The sequence below is a fragment of the Polypterus senegalus genome, chromosome 10 (assembly GCF_016835505.1).
Source record: "Polypterus senegalus isolate Bchr_013 chromosome 10, ASM1683550v1, whole genome shotgun sequence".
Taxonomy (NCBI): domain Eukaryota; kingdom Metazoa; phylum Chordata; class Cladistia; order Polypteriformes; family Polypteridae; genus Polypterus; species Polypterus senegalus.
Window position 1 is genome coordinate 7,636,362 of NC_053163.1, and position 24,028 is coordinate 7,660,389.

Genomic DNA, 24,028 nt, shown 5'->3' on the forward strand with positions numbered 1-24,028 from the left:
TTTCGTCATGTGGTGGGTGCAGCAACGCGCTAAAACAGTGCAGGATCCCCAACCTGACCTGACCTGATGAGTGAAATTCCATTAAGTATCCATTAAGATGGCCAAGGTCTTTCTGAGATGTTCAAGATCCTTTCAATTTTTTATAAGTAAAATAAAATGGGTAGCTAAAGTGTTTCTTCAGGGTCAGCAAAGGACAATTGGAGGTGAAACAACAGCCAATATTTTTGGAAGCTTATTCTACAGAGAATGCCGTAGTTGACATATCATATTAAAACTAAAAAACTGTAACATGTCTTCAAGTTTTTCCATAAAAGACCTACCATGAGCTTTCACTGGCAGTTAAAACCTAATCAGGCAAATTGGTCAGAAAAGAACATTGGAGATGATTCTAGGCGTCCACCTGCACTGTACCTTCAAAGCTTGTTCTACCAGCTTTAGTCATTTACCTCACTGGATTAATTAATGAAAACTTAAAATGCTAAATGTGTTACCTGTTTCGGGAGAGCACTGCACTCATCTTTGTGGTCAGGACATTGACAGGAGAAGTGGAATGGATCACCGAGCCCCAGGGTGAGAACATTAAGACAGAAGGTGTGGAGAAGATGAGCTCAGCTCATTCACCTCAGGGTGTAGAATTCCTCAGTGCAATTTGAGACTTGCCCGCACCTTCATGGGATTCCTTTGCTTTCGATACTACTCTCCAAAATGTGTATGTGGTAGCTGAAATGAGGTTTGTGTATCTAAAAAGTCAGAAGTGAGGCCGTCATAGAAATTTTCTTCCTCAGGGTAAGCCTCATATACAGGGGGTCCCAGACTCTCTAACTTAGATGTTTGTTTGGATTTTTCAAATGACCCGTGCTCTTCTGTGGCCTTTACCTGGTTCTGTTACGCTTTTATGTATCCAGTATGTAAACTTCTTCCAAACATTGTTTAAATGGCGACCTCTGGTGTGCAACAACTATTTTAAAATAAACCAAAGAGACTTTAAGAAGGTGCACTTATTGAACACACCTCTCAGGTATCACACAGCCCTGTCCTACTGTATCTCCTCTCTCTTTCCCAAACATGTTGCCTATTATACTTTTCAAATAATTTGTGCTTTGGTTCAATTACTCTTTTAGCTTTAGACTCTCGGGATGGTCTGTTTCTGAGATTTGGCCAACTCAGTATGGAAAGTGAGCTCTGAATAAGTTGAACTGTCTTCTGCTCTCTTTAGCAGACATCGCATGACATGACGCCCACTTCCTGGGGATGTCAGCCTTGGCGATTGGAGCTGCTGATCTCATCACTGGGGTGTGGTAGGTTACATGATGAGAAATCACAGAGAATGTCAAATTAGATTAAATTAGTAACATATATCAGGAATCACATTGTCTTCACTTATTCTGAAAGCAAATAATGTGCTGCCTCATGGAGTCCAGGTCCATGCAAAAGGCTTACAGGTATAACAAGTTCAGATGTAATCTTAGGCCTTTTTTTAATCTTATTTTCCATTCTGTTGTAGTACATAAAGTATCAAACATCAGACAGTTGAACTTCTATTTGTGAGTTACATTCCTTATTTCTTGTCACAGCTGTGAGAGCTGGTCCGAACACCATGAGACAAACACCAGCACCTTTATAAAGCACATGTTTATTATTATAATAAAGTCCACACAGCACACTGTGCTCCCGCACCAATCACTCCCAACACGGGCCTCTCCCAATGTCTGTGGGCCGCCTTTCTTCCTCCTGTCACTGGAGCTTCATCCTGCTCCAGCTCCCTGACTATAGGAAGGCGGCCCCCTTTATAGTCACCCGGACGTGCTCCAGGTGCTTGCTGACGTTCTTCCAGTGACACTTCCTGGTGTGGTGGAATTGCCGCATGAGCACCCGGAAGTACTCTGGGCGTTGCTGGAAGGTCCTTCCTCCACCTTCCCAGGTGTGGTGGAAGTGTCGTTCTCCCGGGCGTTATGAGGCTTGGGGCGCCCCTTGGCTGTAGCCATGGGCACCCACAGGTTGGCGCCTCCCTGCTACTTCCCCGTGGTCCCCTTGCTCTCCAGGGCGGCTGCCCCCTCGTAGCCTGGTGGATGTATAGACCCCTTTCCAGGCATCCTGGCAGGGTCTGCCCCCCAGCCTCCTGCCACACTGCATTATATGCATTGTCCTTTTGGATGAGCATTCATTGGTTGTCAGAATTCACATCCACACACACACACAGAGACCGTCCCTACGACGTAAGACAGTGATGTCGTGATTTTTAATTGGTTAATTGTATAATTGTGGCTGATTATTGAAGATGTGTTCATTGAAAGGTGCTTCAGGAATAAAAACCCTTTAATTTATTCATATACTGTTGGCTGGATTACTGGCTGTGTGGTTTGGTGCTCCCCCTAGTGGTTGTAGTATATATGTAAATGCACTGTATATGCTGCCTGTACACTGAATACATTTACAGTACTTTTCTCACCTAACCAGGGGATGTGGCCTGTACTCTGCTTAGTGAGCTGTCACATCACATACCCTGTGTCCATTTCGGCATCCATTTTTCCTTCATTTCCTCTCATGAAGCGTCTCTCATTTTGTCTTGTAATCGAAAATCCTTTGTTCAAGCTTTAATTAAAATATTTTTTTGGACATCTCTACCTTCCAGTGAGGCTGGCACAGCTGTGCACTGAAATGCTGGTCTCCAGGTTGCCCCTTGAAAAGGAGAACTTCATCCTAATCTGACACGCTCAGGCTCAGAGGCGGCCGTCCCTTTTCCTGCTTGTCACATTGTGCCATCTAAGCGTTTCTTTGTTCCTCTCTTTTAGTGTTGGCTCCTCTGAATGGTTTTAAAATGAAGGAAAATTCTGCACTGAACAATGCAGAACATGTTCAAAATGACACGATTCAGTTCGTTTTCAGAGAAAGGAAGAAAGGAAGAAAGGAAGGGGTGCCAAAGTGACTCACAGACAGGGCCGGGCAAAGCAGTGCACTGGGGCCCCTACCTACACAACCACTTACAGGAATAAAAATGGAAATGGTTGATAAAATTAAACATATATTCATTGTATTGGTACTTCCAACAAAATCAGTGTTCAAACATTAAAGAACCTGCTGTACGGCAAAGATTAATCAACACAAATATTTGAACAATATAACACGAGCCTCGAAAAAGACAAAACATAGAAATGATACTCAATTGGTAAACCATACAGACAGAGATGGCACAGTATGAAGTGACTAGGAATTATTTATTATTAATCAAATGCTCAACACAAACGTTTGTGAAATTTCTTTGCAGAGAATTGAGTTGAAGTGATGCTAACATACGGTATATACGCTTTCACGTTATGTCGTGTGTGAGATCTGTACACATACAGGCACGTGACGTTACAGCGGTGACCCTGATTGGCAAATGCCAGTGTCCACTTGTAACACAATGACAAATATTTATAGTTTAGTATAGTATAGTATTGATTTATTGACAGTAAATCACAACATACATAGTTTAGCATGGGAACCCCCAGGCAACTGCCCAGCGTACACATGCACTAAGACGGCCCTGCTCAGAGATAAGGCATCCTGGGTGTGAACCCCCACATCTTGTTGTTGTCCAAATCATATTTGCTTGTTCATCGAACAGGCGATTTCAAATGGACGCTAGTGTACAGTAGGTGGGCTCTGGGGTAGCAGCAGTTCCGTGCTGTTCTGTTTTCTGAACATCCTGTTTTTGCTCTTTTCACTTTCTTTCTGCTTGTGCCTACTAGAAGAGGTAATGCCAACCCCTTCCATTATGTCACCTTGCCTTTCAGGTCTGTCATACCGGAGTGACATTATCAATCAAGAATGTCACCGGTGTGCCTCCTCCGGGTTTATCTTTTAAGCTCTTGAGATGCCAGTTTTTTTTGTTTTTACAAACATATTTTTGAAAGAAGTTCATTAGGAGGACAAGGCTACCGATCAGCCCTAAGGACTAGCGACTGTCTTACGGAAGCACACCTTACAGAATTTCATGAATGTAATTAATACAAAAGGCACTACTTGAGCTCTGGATTTCAGGTGTTTAACCAACATAATATTAATCCACACTTCTGCCAAAACTGATACCGTAAGGACTTTCTCGTCGTACCATTTATTATATGTGAAAAAGATAAAAATTAATTGAGAAATAGCACCCGTTTAAAATCCGGTCCACATACGAGAGTACGTGAAGGTGAGACCCCCGTGGCAGAAGAACAAGCAGCAAAGTGAAACCATTAAGAGCTCCTCACCGGCAGCAAGGGCTTCTTAATATGATATCGAAACCCCAAGCAATATGTCACTTGTGGCCATTAGGGGGTGCCCAGACATAACTCAGTCACACGCCAGTTCAAGATAAAATAAAAGTTATTTATTGGCTGACAGCACCTGATCACAATAACAAATCAGTCCTGCAATCCAATAAAGCCAATAAACTCCAGCGGCAGACCTCCAGAGGTCCACTCCATTGAGGAGGTTCTCACTTTACATTATACATCAGTGATAACACCTGGCTAAGATTAGGGTTGGGGAGACGGCAATCTGACTCAAGTCAGGTGAACCAAGTGACAACAACCTGCAATCCAATTGGCTCTCCAGTGGAGCTGCTGAATTGCAGAGCTGTGGAGGTCTGCAGCTGGACCCATCTCAATAAAGCATCTCCTTCTCCCTTTGTGTCACCTCAGTGAGCGTCGTCTAGCATCTCCCTTACTCTAATTTCCTGCATGAGGCAAGACACATCCTTTTACGTTGGACCTAGGAGCACTTCACTGGGGAGCATGCCGGGAGCACTTTCTAGGTCTTACAGAAGCTCCCCAAAATAGGGTGGTCCATTCTTCATCAGCACCCAACCCTGTGATCAGAAACGGTATTCAGGAGGCCGATGTGTGTGATTCAGAGACAACTATCAGCAGAAGACTCCATGAACAGAAACACAGAGGCCACAATTTCAGATGAAAACCACAAAAACAGGATGGACAGATTACAGTCTACAAGAGTCCTTCAATTCAGGGAAAAAGTCTTGTGGACACACAAGACAAAGGGAGCCTGCAACAGAGTGATGGCAAGAGCAAAGTGTGGAGATGACGAGGAACTGCCCAAGATCCAAATCAGACCACCTCATCTGTTCAACATGGTGGTGCTGGAGGTGTTATGGTTTGTTCATGTATTGCTGCCACAGGTCCCAACACACTTCTCTTCATTGATGATGGACCTGCTGGTGACACAATGAATTCTGAGGTGTGTAGAAACATCTGATCTGTGGAAATTTCTCCAAACTCATTGGATGGCACTTCATCCTACAACAAGAGAATGATCCAAACACACTGCTGAGGCAACACAAGAGTTTGGCAGAGCTAACAAAATGGAAAATTCCTCAACTGCCAAGCCAGCCACCCGATTTCAGTCCAATTGAGCAGGCCTTCCATAAGCTGAAGAGAAAACTTAAAGGGACAAGCCTGCCGAAACAAGCAGGAACTGAAGATGGCCGCATTAGAGGCTTGGCAGAGCATCACCAAAGGAGATCCTCAGCACGTGGTGATGTTGATGAATTGCAGACTTAAAGCCATCATTGCATGCAGGGGATACGTGACAAAGACCTAAATAGGACAACGACTTTAACAGACCTGCCATTGTTGTGTCCAAACATGATGGTATCTTAAAATGGATGGCGGAGAGGACATGAATAAGAAGAGTTGTGTCACCGAAATGTCTGCAAATCCCCTTAAATGAAAGTCTGCAATGTGTACTTTAAACACATCTGCATTGTTCGATTTGTAATTTTAGACTGTGGAGCAGAGGGGCAAATCAAGGAGAAAAAATATGACTCTATCCCAAACTTTATGGAGGACACTGTAACTAAAGCAGCGTTTACATTGTAATAGATGGCCGGCAGCACAACCCGGTTGGGACGCCCGTAAAATGGAAGGATGGGTGAAGGCAACCGCTTTGGGACAATACTTCCATCAAGACGTTAGATGGCAGCCCCCCTGCAGTGAAGTGGTGCCCCAGATTCCCACACGGCACCATGGGACATGTAGTTTTATACCACAGCCCTGCTGGGTACCGTGGGTGCCGCCAGGGGATGCTGCAAGAGGACCTGGGGAGTTAAATTTTCCCCATAGCCCGGAAGTACAAAGTCACGAGGATGGAAGTACTTCTGGGCTGATTAAAGAACTGGGATTCTCCATCATGTCCCGGAAGTACTAGCAATTTACGTGGGAAGAAGAACAGAAGCACGTCCGGGTCAAGAGCTATATAAAGGACTGGTGAAGACCCAACAAGTGGGCCGGAGCTGTGTGGAGGTGGACGAAGCTTGCAGGGAGGTGTGGAGGAGAAAGAGAGAAAATATTGTCCTTTGTGGTGTTTATTTAATTGTCTGTTGGTGGCTGTGGTGCTTGAAGGGCACTCTCATTAAAATGACTTCTCAGTGCTTTTACCTTGCGTCCTGCGTGTATGTCTGTTGGGTTTAAAGGGGCAACAGTGACCCCTAGCGTCCACAACAGGAAAAGTTAGAACTTCTCGCTGCTATTGATGCTACCAAGAAGAAAAGAGAAGTTGCCATTGAGTTCGGCATTCCACGGTCAGCTTTGTCAACTGTATGTGCTTAAACACTGCTCTATGTTTCAGTTCCTTTATACCGAAATCCACGATATAACAAATTAGTTTTTCAGTCCTGGACACTTTGTTATGGTGAAATTTGACCTGCATTTCTTTTATTTTTTCTGCAAGACAAACCTCAGGTTTTGCCGCAAATTCAACGTCACATTGACCGTTTTGCACATCACTACGGACTACCAAAACCTAAAAGGTTTTTCAGCTCAAGTGTGGCGAGGCTCTGTGTGCGTTGAAGTACATTGGAGACTCCTGGTGTACTTGCTGGAATGTGTCCTGATCCCCCCATTTGCTTCTTGGACAGGCGTTGGCTCCATACAGACGACATGTACATTCTATGACCACTCTGAGTGCACACGCCAAACACAATCTTCAGTAGGGTATTTATTTCAGAACATTGTCATGTCTCCATTTTTTTAGACATCACCCTTACAACATCTGGTTTTATCCATCTGTATGTTATTATTGTTTTTTTTATTTACATTTCCTTGCTTGGTTTCAAGGTTTCATTTTTCCTCATTTGTGTTGAAAGTCGTCCATCATCCAAATGTATTCACTGCCTCTATACGAAGAGATAATTAGCAAAAAACCATTCTACTAAGTTCTCAGCAGTGATTAGATCAGGGGTGTCCAGCTCCAATCCTGGTGGGCCGCAGTGGCTGCAGGTTTTCATTCTAACCGTTTTCTTGATCATTGACCAGTTTTCGCTGCTAATTAACTCCTTTACATTTCATTTTCATAGCTCTGTTTTTAAGGATTTGGTCCTCTGAATTGATTTGTTTCTTCATTAAATGGCAGCCAAACAGAAATGAGATGTGAGACGAGCAAACAGATGAACAGCTAAATTGTGATGTCAGACTCCAGTCAATTTCACTCCAACCAGTTTGTTAATGACAAGCCAATTCTTGCTGTTAATTAAAGTTGTTATTGAATATCAGGACTTGTTGCTGCTCTCTTCCAATATAACTCGGAGTCCTGCCACATGCAAACGTTCGCTGACGACACTGCTATGGTGGGCTGCATCAGGAGTGGGCAGGAGGAGGAGTATAGGAACCTAATCAAGGACTTTGTTAAATGGTGCGACTCAAACCACCTACACCTGAACACCAGCAAAACCAAGGAACTGGTGGTGGATTTTAGGAGGCCCAGGCCCCTCATGGACCCTGTGATCATCAGAGGTGACTGTGCAGAGGGTGCAGACCTAAAAATACCTGGGAGTGCAGCTGGATGATAAACTGACTGGACTGCCAATACTGATGATCTGTGTAAGAAAGGACAGAGCCGACTATACTTCATTAGAAGGCTGGCGTCCTTCAACATCTGCAATAAGATGCTGCAGGTGTTCTATCAAACGGTTGTGGCGAGCACCCTCTTCTACGCGGTGGTGTGCTGGGGAGGCAGCATAAAGAAGAGGGACGCCTCACGCCTGGACAAACTGGTGAGGAAGGCAGGCTCTATTGTAGGCACGGAGCTGGACAGTTTGACATCCGTGGCAGAGCGACGGGCGCTGAGCAGACTCCTGTCAATCATGGAGAATCCACTGAACAGGATCATCTCCAGACAGAGGAGCAGCTTCAGAGACAGACTGCTGTCACCGTCCTGCTCCACTGACAGACTGAGGAGACCCCACACTATGAGACTCGGGGGGGGGTAAACGTTAACATTATACAAAGTTATTGTCTGTTATACCTGCATTGTTATCACTCTTTAATTTAATATTGTTCTTTATCAGTATGCTGCTGCTGGAGTATGTGAATTTCCCCTTGGGATTAATAAAGTATCTATCTATCTATCTATCTATCTATCTATCTATCTATCTATCTATCTATCTATCTATCTATCTATCTATCTATCTATCTATCTATCTATCTATCTATCTATCTATTTCTGTTGATTTTCTGTTTTTTCTAAGACCACCATCGAGATGTTTGCATAACCTGAGTAGACTAATCTGACCGAGACCTTCACCTTTCTTTATTTTTGGGTGATCTGCTTGTTTTGTGTCTCATTATTGTTTGGCTGCTCATTAAAAAAAAAAAGAAACAACTAAGGGGGTCTGAGTCACGTCAATTAAAATGAAGGCAAAACAGCAGCAAAAATGGCTCACTAAATAACAAGATGGTTAGGATGAAAACCTGCAGCCACTGCGGCCCAGCAGGACCAGGGTTGGACACCCCTGGAAAAGATGTGGAAGTGCTTTCTTAAACTTATCATTTCACCTTCATCATCTCATTCATCAACATAGCCGCAGGTCAAACAACAAGTCTGGTTTGGGATATTGCAGGTACTTTTCTATTATCGTGACGCATGGTTAAGATAAGGGAATGGGGTGGAAGAAAGTGGGGGTGGCGCCCCCACCGATTTGTGTCACGATAATAGAAAAGTACCAAATTTAATTCAGGAACATATCTTCTTACACTTCCTTCTTCAAGACTCTGCAAATGCTTGAAGGATTCAAAAATAATATGATGTAAAATTAGAGTATGGGAAATAAACCAAAAGCATTCAGCCTAAAGAAGCTTACCTTCTGCTGAACAGTCAGATCTCAACTTCCTGGCACAGACAGAAGCAGAAGAGAAAGTGAAAGTGCTGCTGTCATTTAGAAAACCTTCATGTGTCAAGCAAGCATGAAGCTGATGGCAGCCATGGGGACGAGGTGGCACCCAGGCCTGGCAGTGATGCCAGTCCTTCACTGGGCACCTGGTCTCAGAGATGGCTCAGCAGAAAAAATGTCAACCAGACAATTGAATTGAATTTATTTTTATTAAGTGCACATCCACTAAAGTGGCAAGAATGCTGTAGAATAATCAGAAATAGAGTAAGCATCATATCCAACTGCAGCCTGTCTGTCTGACAAAGATTGCAGTATAAGATACAATTCCCCACAAGGCTGGACACCACTGTGATGATGAGGTGTTTTGATTTCTCAAATGCCTTCAATACCATCAGCAGTCCCAGTTAATGGACAACCTCAGAAAAAGGTAGGTGGATGAACCTGTGGTGTCCTGAAGAATGGAGTATTAGTCGGGCAGACACAGCTAGTGAGGCTCAAGGATAGGGATGTGAACAACACTGGAGCACCACAAGGGACTGCCCTGCCACTTTTCAATTACACCTGGTGCACCTCAAACTTTAAACATAGCAGCAGGCCACGTCACTTACAGTTGAGAAGTGACTCTGTACAAATGGGGTGTATTGATGAGGGGGCTGAGACAGAGGAGAGGAGTCAGGTGGAGAACTTTGAGAACTGTCTGCAACTCAGCATGAGCAAATCCAAAGAACTGGTCATTGACTTTCACCAAACCAAAGAGCCTCTACGTCTGGTCACTAGTCAGGGTGTGCATGTGGAGCTGGTGCACTGCTACTGACACCTGGGGGTCTACGTCAATGGTAGGTTGTACTGGTCTCAAAACACAGAAAGGGCAGAGTGGACTGTTGTTCCTGAGCAGAGAGCTTCTTTTAATGTGGGCAGTCATGTGGTTTATGTTTCTACAACGCTGTGACAGCCAGTGTGTTGTGATGGACCAGTAACACCATTTCAAGAGAGGCCCACCGAATCAACATGCTAATTAACAGGCAGGCTCAGTTATTTGACACACTGTGGACCCCTCGTGTCTTCTGTATAGTGCCTTTCTGGTGTATGTAAGCATCTATCTATGTAATATTGTTATCCTGCAGGCTATACGAAAATTATCTATCTATCTAATATTGTTATCCTGCCGACTACACTAAAATTATCCATCAAATTTCTATCTGTCAATCTATCAATATCATTTTGCTATCCTGCCAACTACACTAAAATTATCTAACTAGCTAATCTATCTATATAATTTTGTTATCCTGCCGACTACACTAAAATTATCTGCCTACTGTACATATATAATTTTATCATGTTGACTACATTAAAATTATCTATCTATCTATCTATCTATTGTCAGGGATGCCAGGGGCAATGACCCAGCCGGGACGCCGTGAGGGACCGGATGTGGGTCTGCGCCCACCCTGGATCAAGTGGGGGCCGCCATCCTGGTTGCTTTGGGAGCCACGGGTTGAGGTCATGGAAGCCCCACCCTGTAGGGGCCCGTGGTCACCGTGGTCAATGCCTTGGGGACCTGATACCTCAGCACTTCCGCCACACCAGGAAGTGCTGAGGGGAAGATTAAGGAGGACACCCGGTGAGCTGCCGGGAGAACAGCCGGCACTTCCGCTACGCTGGGAAGTGGCCAACGGGGGAGTGTCGGAAACCACCTGGAACTCATCCGGGAGAGAATAAAAGGGGGCCGTCTCCCTTCATTCAGGGCAGGAGTCAGGTGGAAGCAGGACGAGGCAGAAGAGGTGTGGAGGCGGCCCGAAGAAAGGCATTTTGGGGCCAGGACTGTGTGTTGGGGTAATTGTGCACTAAATGGACTGGTTCTTAGTGACATTATATTTATAAATATTGTAAATAAATACATGTGGTGGTGATTAACAACATGTCCGCCTGTCTGTGTCCGGGTCGGCTCCACACTATCTATCTAATTTTGTTATCCTGCCGACTACACTAAAATTACCCGTCTGTATAATTTAGTTATCCTGTCGACTACACTAAAATTATCTAACTAGTTAAACTATCTATATAATTTTGTTATCCTGCCAACTACATTAAAATTATCTATCTATCTGTCTATCTATCTAAGAAATCTGGGGTGTACATAATGGAACAGATTTAGATTTTTGAGTCCTCCATTGTTTTCCAACATGCCGCCTAAATGCAGTAAGGTGTAGTGCTTAAGACTTTGGACCAACACACCTTGAGATTGTGGGTTCAAATCCACTACTAACACTGTGTGACCTTGAGCAGGTCACTTCGCCTGTCTGAGCCTTAGATTCAGAAGACAAGAAAAATGTAACAAATTGCTTGTCAGATGTCATTCGTGGCTTTGGATAAAGGCTTTAGCCAAGTACATATTATTCATGGTTTAGTTTTTCTGCTGTTATAATAACAACATTCATCCATACATGGGCTGTGATTTAATGATCTCCTGTTCTCCACTGTTTTTGTCTTCTTGAAGCAAGCTGCTATCATGCAGGCATCAAGATTATAACAGCCTATAATTATGCTTTCCATGCAGTGCACATAATGCCGTCGACAATTTCATAAAAATTGTATTAAAAACTACCATAAGATATGCATATTGTTTCTCTTGGGGGAGGCAAAATTGTGTCTCACTGCAGCCCCAGATCTCTGAGCTCCACTCCCGGCCAGTTCGCTGAATCGATCGTCTGGCATTTACTTGATGTATTGGCAAATCCACAAGGACGTATCTGTTACACGTCATGCTAACCCTGACCCTACGTGTACCCTTATGTACAGGTATACATAAGTGTGAATGATGTGTCCCTACTTGAATGTGACGTTCAGGGTGTCAAAGTGCGACGCCATGGAAGACCCGTCCACATAAAGGTTCCAGAGAGCACCTTCATTTATTTAGATCTGAGACAGGTTTCCTAAATATCTACAAATCGATGATAACGGAATTTTTTAAATACCATGACTTGACTATTTCTGCATATTCAATCACACTCAGGTTTGCTTGATTTATTCATCTCCAGCATACATTAAAAAAAAAATTATATTTTGTCTGCATAATAGGGACTTTTTCAAAGGCTAAAGAACCAATCTGATATGCAATTAACTCTTCACAGAATGAAATCTCGCCTTGCTGAACGCGGATAAGAGGAACCACACAACCCAGTAAAGTGCCATTAAAATACTAATAGTGGTACTGAAAAGAGTGCTGCATAGTATAATAGTGAATACATAAATATAAAAATGAATAAATAAAGATGGTGCAAAGCGCAAAACCCCAAACAACAGCCCACCCCCACATACACACACACACCCCACCAGCGTAAATGCCAACCAACAGTTCACAAAGCAACGTCCATATTAACCACAAACAAAAATGTTATTTTCAGTTCCTTATTGTCACGAACAATGAATGTTCACAAATCTGAGCGTTCGACTAGCGGGCCGACATGAAGGTGTTTGACAGGTGAGATGCGCGAATGCGTGGCGGGCTGAGGGGAGCTGCGTGGGAAGACGACGATGAGGGTCTCGCCTGGAACGGTCCTTGTTTTAAAACTTTGTTTCAGGAAAGTAGATAGTTGGAAATACCAGAATAAAGATGGTTGACTTCTTTAAAATATAACGGCAACGAAATTAAGTTATCCATTGAACTACTGAAATTGTTTAGTCGAAATTTTAAGAAGAAAATGGTGGCGCACACTTATAAGGTACAGGCAATATTTTATTTAACAGATTTTAATAGAGTCAGTCATTAAAAAGAGACTTGCAGAGCAAAACAAAACAAGAAAACACAATCGAAAACGCAATAATAATAATAATAATAATAATAATAATAATAATAATAATAATAATAATACTCTATAAATCTTATCACGGCACCGAGTTCATGGAGTCTTTTAGGGTTCCGCACACCCCCGGCTCCGTTTGCAGCCACCCGAAGCGGTTCGTCGTAAGAGGGTCGTGTTTGTGAAGTGGGAGAAAACGAAACTCCGAGGAAAGCATCGAGGGGAACCTGCGAAGGTCTGAAAACAGGACTCTAAAGACCGATCCTCATAATCATCATTATCATCTTCACCGTGGTCGTCAAATATATATATAGATATACAACGTTGACAAATATATCTACTGTAGTCTATACTACAAGCCTGTACTCCCTTAGTTTCACTTTTGCCAATATCAGACTTAAATTCAAGATCATATCAGAGCAGAATTTATTACGACCCCTTACTGAAAAGGTGCATGGGGGTGAACAGTTACTTAACCGAGGCAATTCTTTTTTCCCATAAAAATTGCTTATTTGCTTTCCATGTTACTACATTTCTTTACTCGGTCTTATTAAAGGTGTCTGGCGAGTTTTTTTTTTTGGTTTTAGCGCTTCCATCAACAGAATCTCGAAATTTCACGTAAGTGTTAGAAACTTCGATCTGCACTGCACCTGAAAAGACTGTCACCGCAAAATGCGATAAAGTTAAATAACTTCCAGGCCGACACAAAGCACAGACACCGGTGATGTGATAAAACGGCGCACACACATCAAATAATATGCAGAAGTGGCCGCCCTACCGGAAGACTGTTGTGTGATTAAATTTCCTGAATCTTGCGGCTTTTGTTTACTGATCCGCGATTCTTCATTTTTCCTTTGCCAGCATAAAAAAATAATTCTTTGAAACGGGCACCGCTAAAACACTTTTATGAAACCAAATAAAAAGTAAAACTTTTTTCAATTATTAACCTCTGAGCTATGATGATGCAAATAAATAAGTTTACTACACCTACTGAAAGAAATGCGCTGATTTGGGCTTAACGATTTTTTTTTATTTATACAAGACATCCAATTTAAGACAACGCAAACATTATAATAATTATAAAAATTATAACGAGAAGCAATGTGGGGCATGGTGACGTGGTGATAACGGAGAAACGGTCTGTCCAATATCATTTATTTACAGAACTTCAGACGCCATTTCTGTTGCTTTATTCTGTTACATAACGTTTTAAAAATATTTTAAAGACTTTTGAAATCACCAAATACGTTATAAAAATACCGATATAAGCAATAAAAACTAATATGAATATTTAAAAGAGAGTAGACGGCAAAATATGAGTTACACATAAATTGCTTACATCTTCAAATATGCCTGCCATCCAAAATCAAAATGAAAGTACAAGTCAAAGCATTGAAAACTGTCAACAACAGCACATGAAAACGTCCAGAAACGGCGGTAACGTGCGAGGCTGCTGTGGCTGTGCAAAAGGATGCTGCTCATGCCGGGTTCTTCTTGCGTGAGGTCTGCATGTTCTCTCCGTAACCACGTGGGTTTCATCCTGGTGCTTCGGTTTCCTCACACAGTCCAAAGACATGCAGGTCACGTGAACCGCTCTTCCTAAATAGGCCCGCGCGCCCGTGTGTGCGTTGTGTTTGCTCTGCGATGGACTGGCGTCCTGTTGTTTCTGCCCCGAGTCCATTGCTTGCTGGGACTGACTCCAATTGCCCCGTGATCCTGTTCAATATAAGCAGGTTTGGAAGATGGATGGATGGATAAAATCATTTAGCAAACTGGTCAATATAGTGCTGACATTGGCGTGGTCCCATGTGTGAGTGGGGGTTGAACACCTCCTTTCTTTGTAAATTAATGCAGCATCACGAGACATTAATGTTTATGAAAAATAAATAAATAAATAGTAATAATGATTATTGCTATTATACCATTATTATTATTATTATTATTGGTTGTTGTTTATTTACTTTTTAATTATTCCAATACTTTTGTATTTAAGCTAAACATTATCACGCTATACCTGATTTGTCGATGTCCTTAATTTACTTGATAAAAACTTGAACTTGCATTAATAATGCACCGAATCTCCATGTCCTCGCTTTGCAGTTCTGCATTTGGACTTTTTGAGTGTAACGCATTATGAGTTTCATCAGAGGTGTTTTCTGCCCTTCCTTCAGTAAGGGTGGGATGTCAAACAGCTCAGCCTGATTTTTTTTTTGTCCAAACTGCATTCAGCTAAAATGGATGAATGGATAGAAACAAAAGAAACTGTCCGAGCGCTGTCTGTGGCACCGGTGGCTCTCGCAAAGTCAAAATCCCTTTTCTGTGTGATGTTACGCTGAAGCTGCGTGCCTTCAAGGTGGAATTTCGAAAGGGAACGACACACAACCAACATAAGGTTCTGGATCACTTTTATGGTTACATATTAGGCTGTATCGCGAGAAATCCTCAATTTATCATATGCGTAATAATAGAGAAAGAAAGAAAAATAAAGAAAGTCCTGCACGGGCTTCACTATTTGGGGGCTGCTATTGAAACCTTTCGATATATAAAGGGTAATAATAAAAATATAATAAAAGGTGCCATTTTGCTTGACTTTCACGATATATAAAGGGCAAAGAGACTTAAGATCGAATTGTGTCCACCCATCTTTGAACTCCTTGGAGGGGGGCTTAGCACCTATGCTTCTTGGGTCAGACCCCCCAGTGCATACGTAGAGTATGAATTTTTTCCCCATGTTTTTTTCTCCAAAGATGTGAACGTTAAGGCGACTTACACTCGAGACAGAATTGTTCGCATTTCGTTTGCTTTTCCAATTAGCGCACATGTAGGTGAAGTGACTCGCTTGAGGTCGCACTGTGTCAGGTGGGGATTTGAACTTCCACGACTTCAGGGTTTGAAGTCCAAACCAATACTCCACACACGATGGCGGCGGTCAGTTCTCGCTTTCCTCCCTAGCCGCTTCGGATTAAACGGGATGTGTTGTTTCTTCCCTCAGCTCTCATGATGGATGACGACTGTAGGAGTCGCAAGGTGGCGCTGTCGCACCTGCGGATGACAATTTAGGCCAGGTTCACTAATTGAATGGACCATGTCTCCACCCGTTAATCATTTCCAACATTTAGAGGAAGACATCTTTGAGGTAGCCCCATAAAGACGTGTGTTCAAATTCCAAGTGTTACCTGGTCGGTGTTTTTGTGGTGGCAAAAGAAGATTTGCTGCTCCGTTTTGCACCAACTCTAATAATTATTATAATTAATCCTTCACTATGTTTTGCACCAGCTCTAATAATTATTATAATTAATCCTTCACTATGTTTTAAATCCTTTTATCAGGTCCTCTACCTAGTTTAAACTTTATTTTCCATGCCCGCCTTTTCACAGGTTCGGCTGATTCGGCTCGGAAAGGACTTCACTGCTACCCCTGCACCGCTCCAAATGGCCTCTCTTGGGTTAACAATGGGTCGGCTGTTTCAGCCTATCGTTATGCCGGCGATGCAGTGCCAGGGTCCATTCCTATGGTACGGGCTGGTTGGCTTACGCATGCTGGCCCTCTTCATCGCGGAAAGTACGTGGAGCTCCGTCAAGCAGGACTTCATCTGCAACCAGACACTGAGCGACTTCTGCCGGGGTCTTTGCTTCAACCACGTCTTCGCCTACTCCACCTACACGCTATGGAGCGCCTACTTTCTGGTCCTCTTGGGGGTCGTCGTTCTCCTGCTGGTGCTGACAAGCAAGACGGTGCGTCACAGGGACCAACAGAGGAAAGAGGGGGATCTGATCTTGGAAAACGGCAACAAAGGTTTGTGCTAAGAATCAAACTCTTTCATTTATGCTGCATTTTCACAAAATAATCGCAGTCATCAAGGGAGGCACGGTGGTGCAGTGGTTAGTGCTGCTGCTGCTTTATGCGTATGTCAGTTTAGATTCGAACTGCGCCTGCGCAGTGTTTCAAAAAACTAATCTAATTGTGATTGACTCTGTTAGGTGAGTGCAGGCGTGGGCCTCAGTGGTTTGAGGTTTCGTTCCTGCTTTGTCCAAAACGATACTGGGTTATGTTCAAAAATCCTGCGACTCTGAATTTTATTGGAAAAGGTTATGTTATAGAAATTCCAAAGCATATGGCACACTTTTACTCCGACAGCAAAAATGTATTTCTGCAGCACGTTTTCATACAAACGATGTCTCAAAGTGTATTAGTAGCTGACAAAGAAGCAGGTGCATAAAAAGAAAAACAAATTAAAATTAAATAAGATTAATGTATAAATCCATCCATCCATCCATTATCCAACCTGCTTAATGCTAACAACAGGGTCACGGGGGTCTGCTGGAGCCAAACCCAGCCAACACAAGGCGCAAGGCAGGAAACAAACCCCAGGCAGGGTGCCAGCCCACCACAGGGCACACACACACACACACACACACCAAGCACACACACACACACACCAAGCACACACTAGGGACAATTTAGAATTGACAATTCACCTAACCTGCATGTCTTTGGCCTGTGGGAGGAAACCCACACAGACACGGGGAGAACATGCAAACTCCACGCAGGGAGGTAGTGAACCTGGGTATCCTATCTGTGAGGCAGCAGCGCTACCCACTGCGCCACCGTGCCGCCCATAATGTATAAATATTATGCAAAATATAAATAAGAGAAATAGAACCCATAAATAATGACTTTTTGAGTCTCTGAATGATGATGCAATGGTAAAGTAATTTGGCCATGATAGATAGAAATCTGATAAGCTGGAGAGAAAAATAAAATTTATATCAACTTTGGCTGAATGAATGCCCAGACCCCAGACTGACAAAACATAAATGTTAAATGTTCTTAAGTTTTGTGTGTGTGTTTTTGACACAGAGGGTCTTGTGGCAGGTTGGGGGGCTTTTGTTCAAAATGCAGATGCAGATGCCACTTGTTTTTAAGATTAGGCACCTACTCCAAATTTTTAAGATTAGGGACCCTGGTATACCTGGCCTTACCCCCACGTACCTTAAGTTCAGGGTTTGTAGTAGGGGTAGGCCAGTCGAAAACAAACAGCAAGAAGGAGATGGCATCCGCTGTTTGAACAAGACCCAGTTGGGGTATTCGCTTTCATTCAAACATCACAAGTGACTGTGCAGGACTTTTGATCAGGTGGTGGTGGCACAGAACGTCGCTCAAAGAAGAACTGGAAAAGAAAATGGAGAAAAGGAAAGATTGTAGGGTAATTCATAATTCTATGCATATCTAGTTTATTAAGGGTAGAACTAACATGTAGCTACAAAAAGGCCAAATTTAAAAAATGGGGGCTTTTAGGATTATTTGGTTTAATGTTAGCCAGGGATATCTCAATTGGTAAATTATTCCAGATTTTTGGTGCATAACAGCAAATGATTGCCTAACCAATTCTTTTATGCTTGGCTCTTGGAAATAAGAAGCAGACCACCATTAGAAGATCTAAGGTATGTAGGGGAAGAGAAACTCCAAAATATAGGGAGGAGCCTGATTATATTAAGCTTTACAAACCCTTATTTTAAAATCAATTCGAAATGATGCCGGTAACCAGTGTAATGATGCTAGGCCTGGTGTGATGTGCTCCGATTTTCTCTTAGTAGTTGAGATTCTTGCTGCTCCATTCTGCATTAACTGTAATTGATTGATGTTTTTTACTTTTGTAGTCCTGTGTGGAGTGCATTACTGTAATCTTTATTGTTAATTTTAAAAACAAAAGTGGACAACTAATTTCACAGCATCTTGCAATGTTTAAAGAAGTCTAACTTTTGTAATGTTACTTAAATGGAAAAATGCAGTCCTAGTAATATGCTTAATGTGAGATTTAATGTTTAGGTCAAAGCCCATAATTACAACAATTTTTTTTTTTTCTTCCTTGACTTTTAATTCTCAGAGGTCAAGTTTATTTCTGATGCCCTCATTATTTCCATTTTTGCATTTCTATATTGGTCATTTAAAATTGTCATTCAGCATTTACTCTGTGCATTCACCTTTGACTTTGCCTTGCTGTTTGTTTTCATCTCTTCACTCTTTCCTTATTTTAACTTTTTATTGGCTTATTTGTATTTTTAAAACGTGATTACAAAGCAGCAGAGCAATATTCCTTTCTAGAATAATCTTTCAAAGGTTGGGCTCTGAATTGAATTGAAAATTGAATTATGACCTGGATCTTGCTCTTTTACAAACCACGGTTCTTTAATATGTTTTATTAATTTCTTGTAGAGCCATTCCTTGACAAGGCACCGTTTCGTGAAGAGTTCTTTGTGTATGAAGTTGGCTCTTTGGGATTTGAAAAGACTCCTTATATGTGGACAAAATGGAAATCTTTAATATTTTTTAGGTGACCTAGCACGATGCGGACAGATCAAGAAAACCTAAACTTGGCCAACTTCATCGTATCCAACAAGAGTCCCATTAAAACCATCAACATGTCGATGTTTCACAAATTGGTTATCCTCCAGCGTTTCTCAACTTTTAAGTATTTGCGACCTGAGTTTTCATAACAATTTTAATCGCCCCCCCCCAACATTTTTTTGAAATGTAGATGCATATTTTATTATACCTACTTAACTTTTATCGACATTTATCTAACTCGATATTTATTGTTCTAGTATCAGAATGTAGTTTAAGTTAATTTATTTTGGTTTCAACAGATGTTTTTTTCATATTTTTGATTCTTGTTTTCTTTTTTCACATCTTCGCACCCCACTTTTTGTTACTTCGCGCCCTCCTAGGGGGGCCCGTCCCACAGTTTGAGAACTACTGCTCTACTCCATGGCTATTTGTGAAAACTGTTACAAATTGAAATAAAAGGTTCATTCTGGAACCTTCATATGGATGATTCTTTTATGGTATCACTCTGAAGACCCACTTTGGCACCGGGAGGTTTGAGTCCCATGTCTGACGGTCATCACTTTGCATGTTCTCCTTCCCTATTGATATTCTGCTTTTCATTCCACATCTCTACAGATGGTTGATCCTAAATTAGCTCGGTGATTTACTCCTCATAAGGTGGACTCTCGATTTTCCGACCGCCCATTGTGTATTCAAACCTAACATTTGTACTTCGTATGTGTAATTCTTTACATTTACTGACATTAAATTTCATCGTCCACAAATCTGCCCAAGTCTGTCTGCTATCCAAGGCCTTCTGTAATGATATAATGGATTCCAAATTATCTGCTAATCCACTTATCTTTTAATAGTGCAGGCTCTAGTCCAGCCTCGTTTCCAATGCTACTTGCAACGGCTCGGGTCCCCACAACCCAAATTTGGATTAAGTTATCGATACGCTGAAACTGCGATCAGGTTACGCGGTGTTGAGTGTTCTTACCGCGAATCATTGGTGGCTCAGGCGTATTACTTACTTCACAGTACGTGACGGACTAAAGGTATTGATATAATTTGGGTTGTTGAGATCACGGACTCCACAGATTGTTTTTAGATTCACGATGATGAGGTTTGACTTTTTCTACCCTGAGAGATCTCACTATACAGTATCAGTCGTTTAACAACGATGTAAGCAGAGTATGTTCATTTGACGTTGACGTCCACAAGATTGCTGTGCTGTGGGTGTTCAAACTACCCATAAGCCAGAGGTGGGGTTTAATTTTTCGATCCTATTTTTGTAAAAAAAAATGACCTATTTGTATGGGATGTTGTGTGTTTTCAATAAAATCAATAAAATAAAAAATACCCATAAGCCACTGCGAACCTGTTGTATCGCGTCCGTTTCTAGCTGTAAGTTTCACATTGCTTTTACTTTATGATTTACCCCCTCATGGAGGTGTAACACAGGCTGCAGGCCCTGAAATGTGACATTCCCAAGCCTCCTATAGATCTTAAACCTCAGGATCACTGGATTAGACGACATCTGACATCTCTGGGTGCAAAGCAGGAGTCGGGCAAAGATGAGGGTGACGGTTTATCACTGGGCCACTTCTCGCACAACACACACGTCCAGTTTAACTTTGTCAAGCCACGTGATACACTCGACTAGGGGAAATGTTGGAAGAAAACTGGGATACCAGGAAGAAAATAACAGAAAACAAACGGACACTCAGGATTCTATGTCTGTTAAAATGGAAAGGTGCCGGGAACAAGGCTGTTATTCCCCGATAAAGAGTGACTTGTGTTAATGATTGCTCTGCAATAACTTACAAGGTTTGTCCTTCTGTCTTATGGAAACTTTCAATATCCATCTTCCTAACACTGTGCCTTAAGTTGAGAGCTGTAACCTCACTTGAACATGTCTCTTATTTCGCCGTGGACTGTGCACGTCTCTCATGTTGTTTCCTTAATTATTTTCCACCAGGTGCCGTCAACACTTCGGACCCAGCAGAAGCGTCGGACTCCATTTCGATTCAGGGGCCTCCGTGGTTTTTGCCCCGCTTGGCTGCCTGCCTCCTCCTGCTCTGCGGCGTTGAGATGTCCTTCTGTTTTCTCCTGTTTGTTATCCAGAGTCGGGCATTTCAGGCGGCCACCATGTCCTGCGTCACTCACGATCAGCAGTGTCCTGCGAAGGAAACGCACTGCGTCCTCCTGGGTCGGGCGGACAAGTTGACGGCCATCATCATCCTGGGGATGACATCTGTCGTCAATGTCACGTTCAGCCTGGGCTATTTCATGTATCGCTGCTGGAGCGCCGCCGGGTGCGGATTTAAAAGGCGAAGGTAATGTGGGCAATGTGAAAATGCACCTGCGCTTAAAAAAAGTCGATCTGATTTAAAAAGAAAAGTTATGGAAAGATTATGTAAGGTGATGGAGGATTTCACAACTAAAATTTTGTTTATCTCTGACTTCCACCAAAGAGAACAATAGATGGTACTTTTTTTATTTATTTCACCTGCACAAGCCCTGTATTTATTATTAATGGCCTAGTGGGCACCACGTTAGGTCTCTTCGGAGAAATCACATTGCTTAGGCGCCTCCTACTCAACTGCGCATGACTGCTTCTCAGTCGTGACGTCACTTGCTTCTCATTTACATGCAGTGAAGACCGGCCAGGTGGCTTCATAAAGAACGAAAAGACCACCTGTTATTAGTAGAAAGAAAGAAAATAACAAAGTTTACATTTTTAACAGTTGAACTGATACGAGTTTCTTACTTTCTTTACTCCGTTCAGCTCCAGTTTTAAAGCACAAAGCGTTTTTTTTTTTTTTTTTTTTTAACTACATAGCTAACGAAACTCATTTCGCGCACGAGCCTCCGACCCTACACAGTGAACACGGAACTTGACCCGAAAAATATCCTAACGTGATGGGGCTTCCGCAGTGTTAAATACAGCAAATGTAGCTGTTTTGAGCCTCTGGTTCTCTCTTTTTCACTTATAAAGTAACTTGTCCTACTTCCTCATCAGCAAAAGAGAAAAAAAGACTTCTGTATTTTATTGTCGTCTTGTATTTCCATTTGTGTACTGCTTTAAATAAAAGTACTAATTTTGATATAAACCTGTGCCGAGTGTGTGAGTAAATCAATCTTTTTATATAGCGCCTTTCAAGATGCGCACAAGGGTCCAATGCAAAACAGCACAATGAAAGACAATGTTGACGTACTAGGAAACAAAAAATACTAAAATGAATTCTGTAAATATGATTTAATATATCAATGTTCCTGCCTTGTGCCCTGTGATGGCTGGGATTGGCTCCAGCAGACCCCCATGACCCTGTGTTAGGCTATAGCGGGTTGGATACTGACTGACTGACAATATTTATCAAATTGAATTTTCCTTTGGGGATCAATAAAGTAGATTGAATGTAATTTAATTTATTCTTTTACTGTAATACTTCGCATTTTGACTTGCTTTACAATGTTTCAGTTTTGCAAAACGTAAAGTTGTACCTCTTTTTTTTATTATGAATTACTTTGCAGTAGTTGCAACATCCATCCATTATCCAACCCGCTATATCCTAACTACAGGGTCACGGGAGTCTGCTGGAGCCAATCCCAGCCAACAGGGCGGAAGGCAGGAAACAAACCCCGGGCAGGGCGCAAGCCTCCCGCAGGGCAAACACACACACACACACCCAGCACACACTTGGGACAATTTAGGATCACCAATGCACCTAACCTGCATATCTTTGGACTGTGGGAGGAATCCCACGCAGACACGGGGAGAACATGAAAACTCCACGCAGGGAGGACCCGGGAAGCGAACCCAGGACTCCTTACTGTGAGGCAGCAGCGCTACCCACCGTGCCACCCCCTCATAATGTATTTAATAATAACAATAATTATTAATTACATTTATATAGCACTTGTCTTGCTACTCAAGGTGCTTAGGCAGAGGAAAACCACTTCAGCCACTTGGACCAGATTGTACAAAACTCCAAAGGGGGATACCCCCATACCTCAGTCCCTTCTCCTTCTATGTAATAAAGATATAATAGAATGGTCAAAACTCCCGACTGAGAACGACTGATTAAGAACTTGTGTTCAATTTGGTTACCCTCTATTTTACCATGAGAGTGCTACTTTCGCCTGGTGTTCATACTGTAATAACGTCTGCCTTTCATTTCTGTTCTGCAACATTTGTCATAACTGAATAGCTTTGCACGTTCCTTCTTTTTCTTTCGGCTGCTCCCATTAGGGGTCGCCACAGCAGATTATCTTCTTCCATATCTTCCTGTCCTCATCATCTTCATGTCCTCTCTCACCACATCCATAAACCTTCTCTTAGGCCTTCCTATTTTCCTCTTCCCTATCAGCTCTATCCTTAGCACCCTTCTCCTAATATACCCCTCATCTCTTCTCTTCACATGTCCGAACCAAAGCAATCTCGCCTCTCTGGCTTTGTCTCCCAACCATCCAACTTGAGCGGACCCTCTCATGTCCTCATTTCTAATCCTGTCCATCCTCGTCACACCCAATGCAAATCTTAACATCTTTATCTCTGCCACCTCCCTCTCTGTCTCCTGTGCCACCGTCACCAATCCATCCATATATCACAGCTGGTCTCACTACCGTCCTGTAGACCTTCCCATTCACTCTTGCTGATACCCGTACCCGACTGTCACAAATCACTCCTGACACTCTTCTCCACCCATTTCACCCTGCCTGCACTCTCTTCTTCTCTTCTCTTCCACAA

General features: G+C 42.6%; 1 protein-coding gene across 4 annotated transcripts; it reads left to right on the forward strand.

The window, feature by feature from the left end:
• The first annotated feature begins 12,544 nt into the window (after positions 1–12,544).
• On the forward strand, positions 12,545–22,391 carry LOC120536653 (gap junction alpha-2 protein-like). Of its 4 annotated transcripts, none has more exons than XM_039765082.1 (3): positions 12,545–12,629; positions 16,326–16,743; positions 21,257–22,391. In XM_039765082.1, the coding sequence occupies exons 2-3, from the start codon at positions 16,380–16,382 to the stop codon at positions 21,616–21,618; spliced, it is 726 nt and encodes a 241-aa protein (XP_039621016.1). In that variant the 5' UTR covers positions 12,545–12,629; positions 16,326–16,379; the 3' UTR covers positions 21,619–22,391. The 4 variants fall into 4 exon arrangements, with proteins under 4 accessions (XP_039621016.1, XP_039621017.1, XP_039621018.1 ...); XM_039765083.1 differs by lacking the exon at positions 12,545–12,629 and adding an exon at positions 14,429–14,681; XM_039765084.1 differs by lacking the exon at positions 12,545–12,629 and adding an exon at positions 14,684–14,758.
• The last annotated feature ends 1,637 nt before the right edge of the window (positions 22,392–24,028 follow it).

Bases quoted from the DNA above. Each gene is read 5' to 3' on its own strand.
- LOC120536653 (XM_039765081.1), top strand. From the start codon at position 16,034: ATGTCTCCACCCGTTAATCATTTCCAACATTTAGAGGAAGACATCTTT. The intron at 16,085-16,325 runs GTAGCCCCATAA...GCCTTTTCACAG, and splicing joins TAGAGGAAGACATCTTTGAG to GTTCGGCTGATTCGGCTCGG. The intron at 16,744-21,256 runs GTTTGTGCTAAG...ATTTTCCACCAG, and splicing joins CTTGGAAAACGGCAACAAAG to GTGCCGTCAACACTTCGGAC.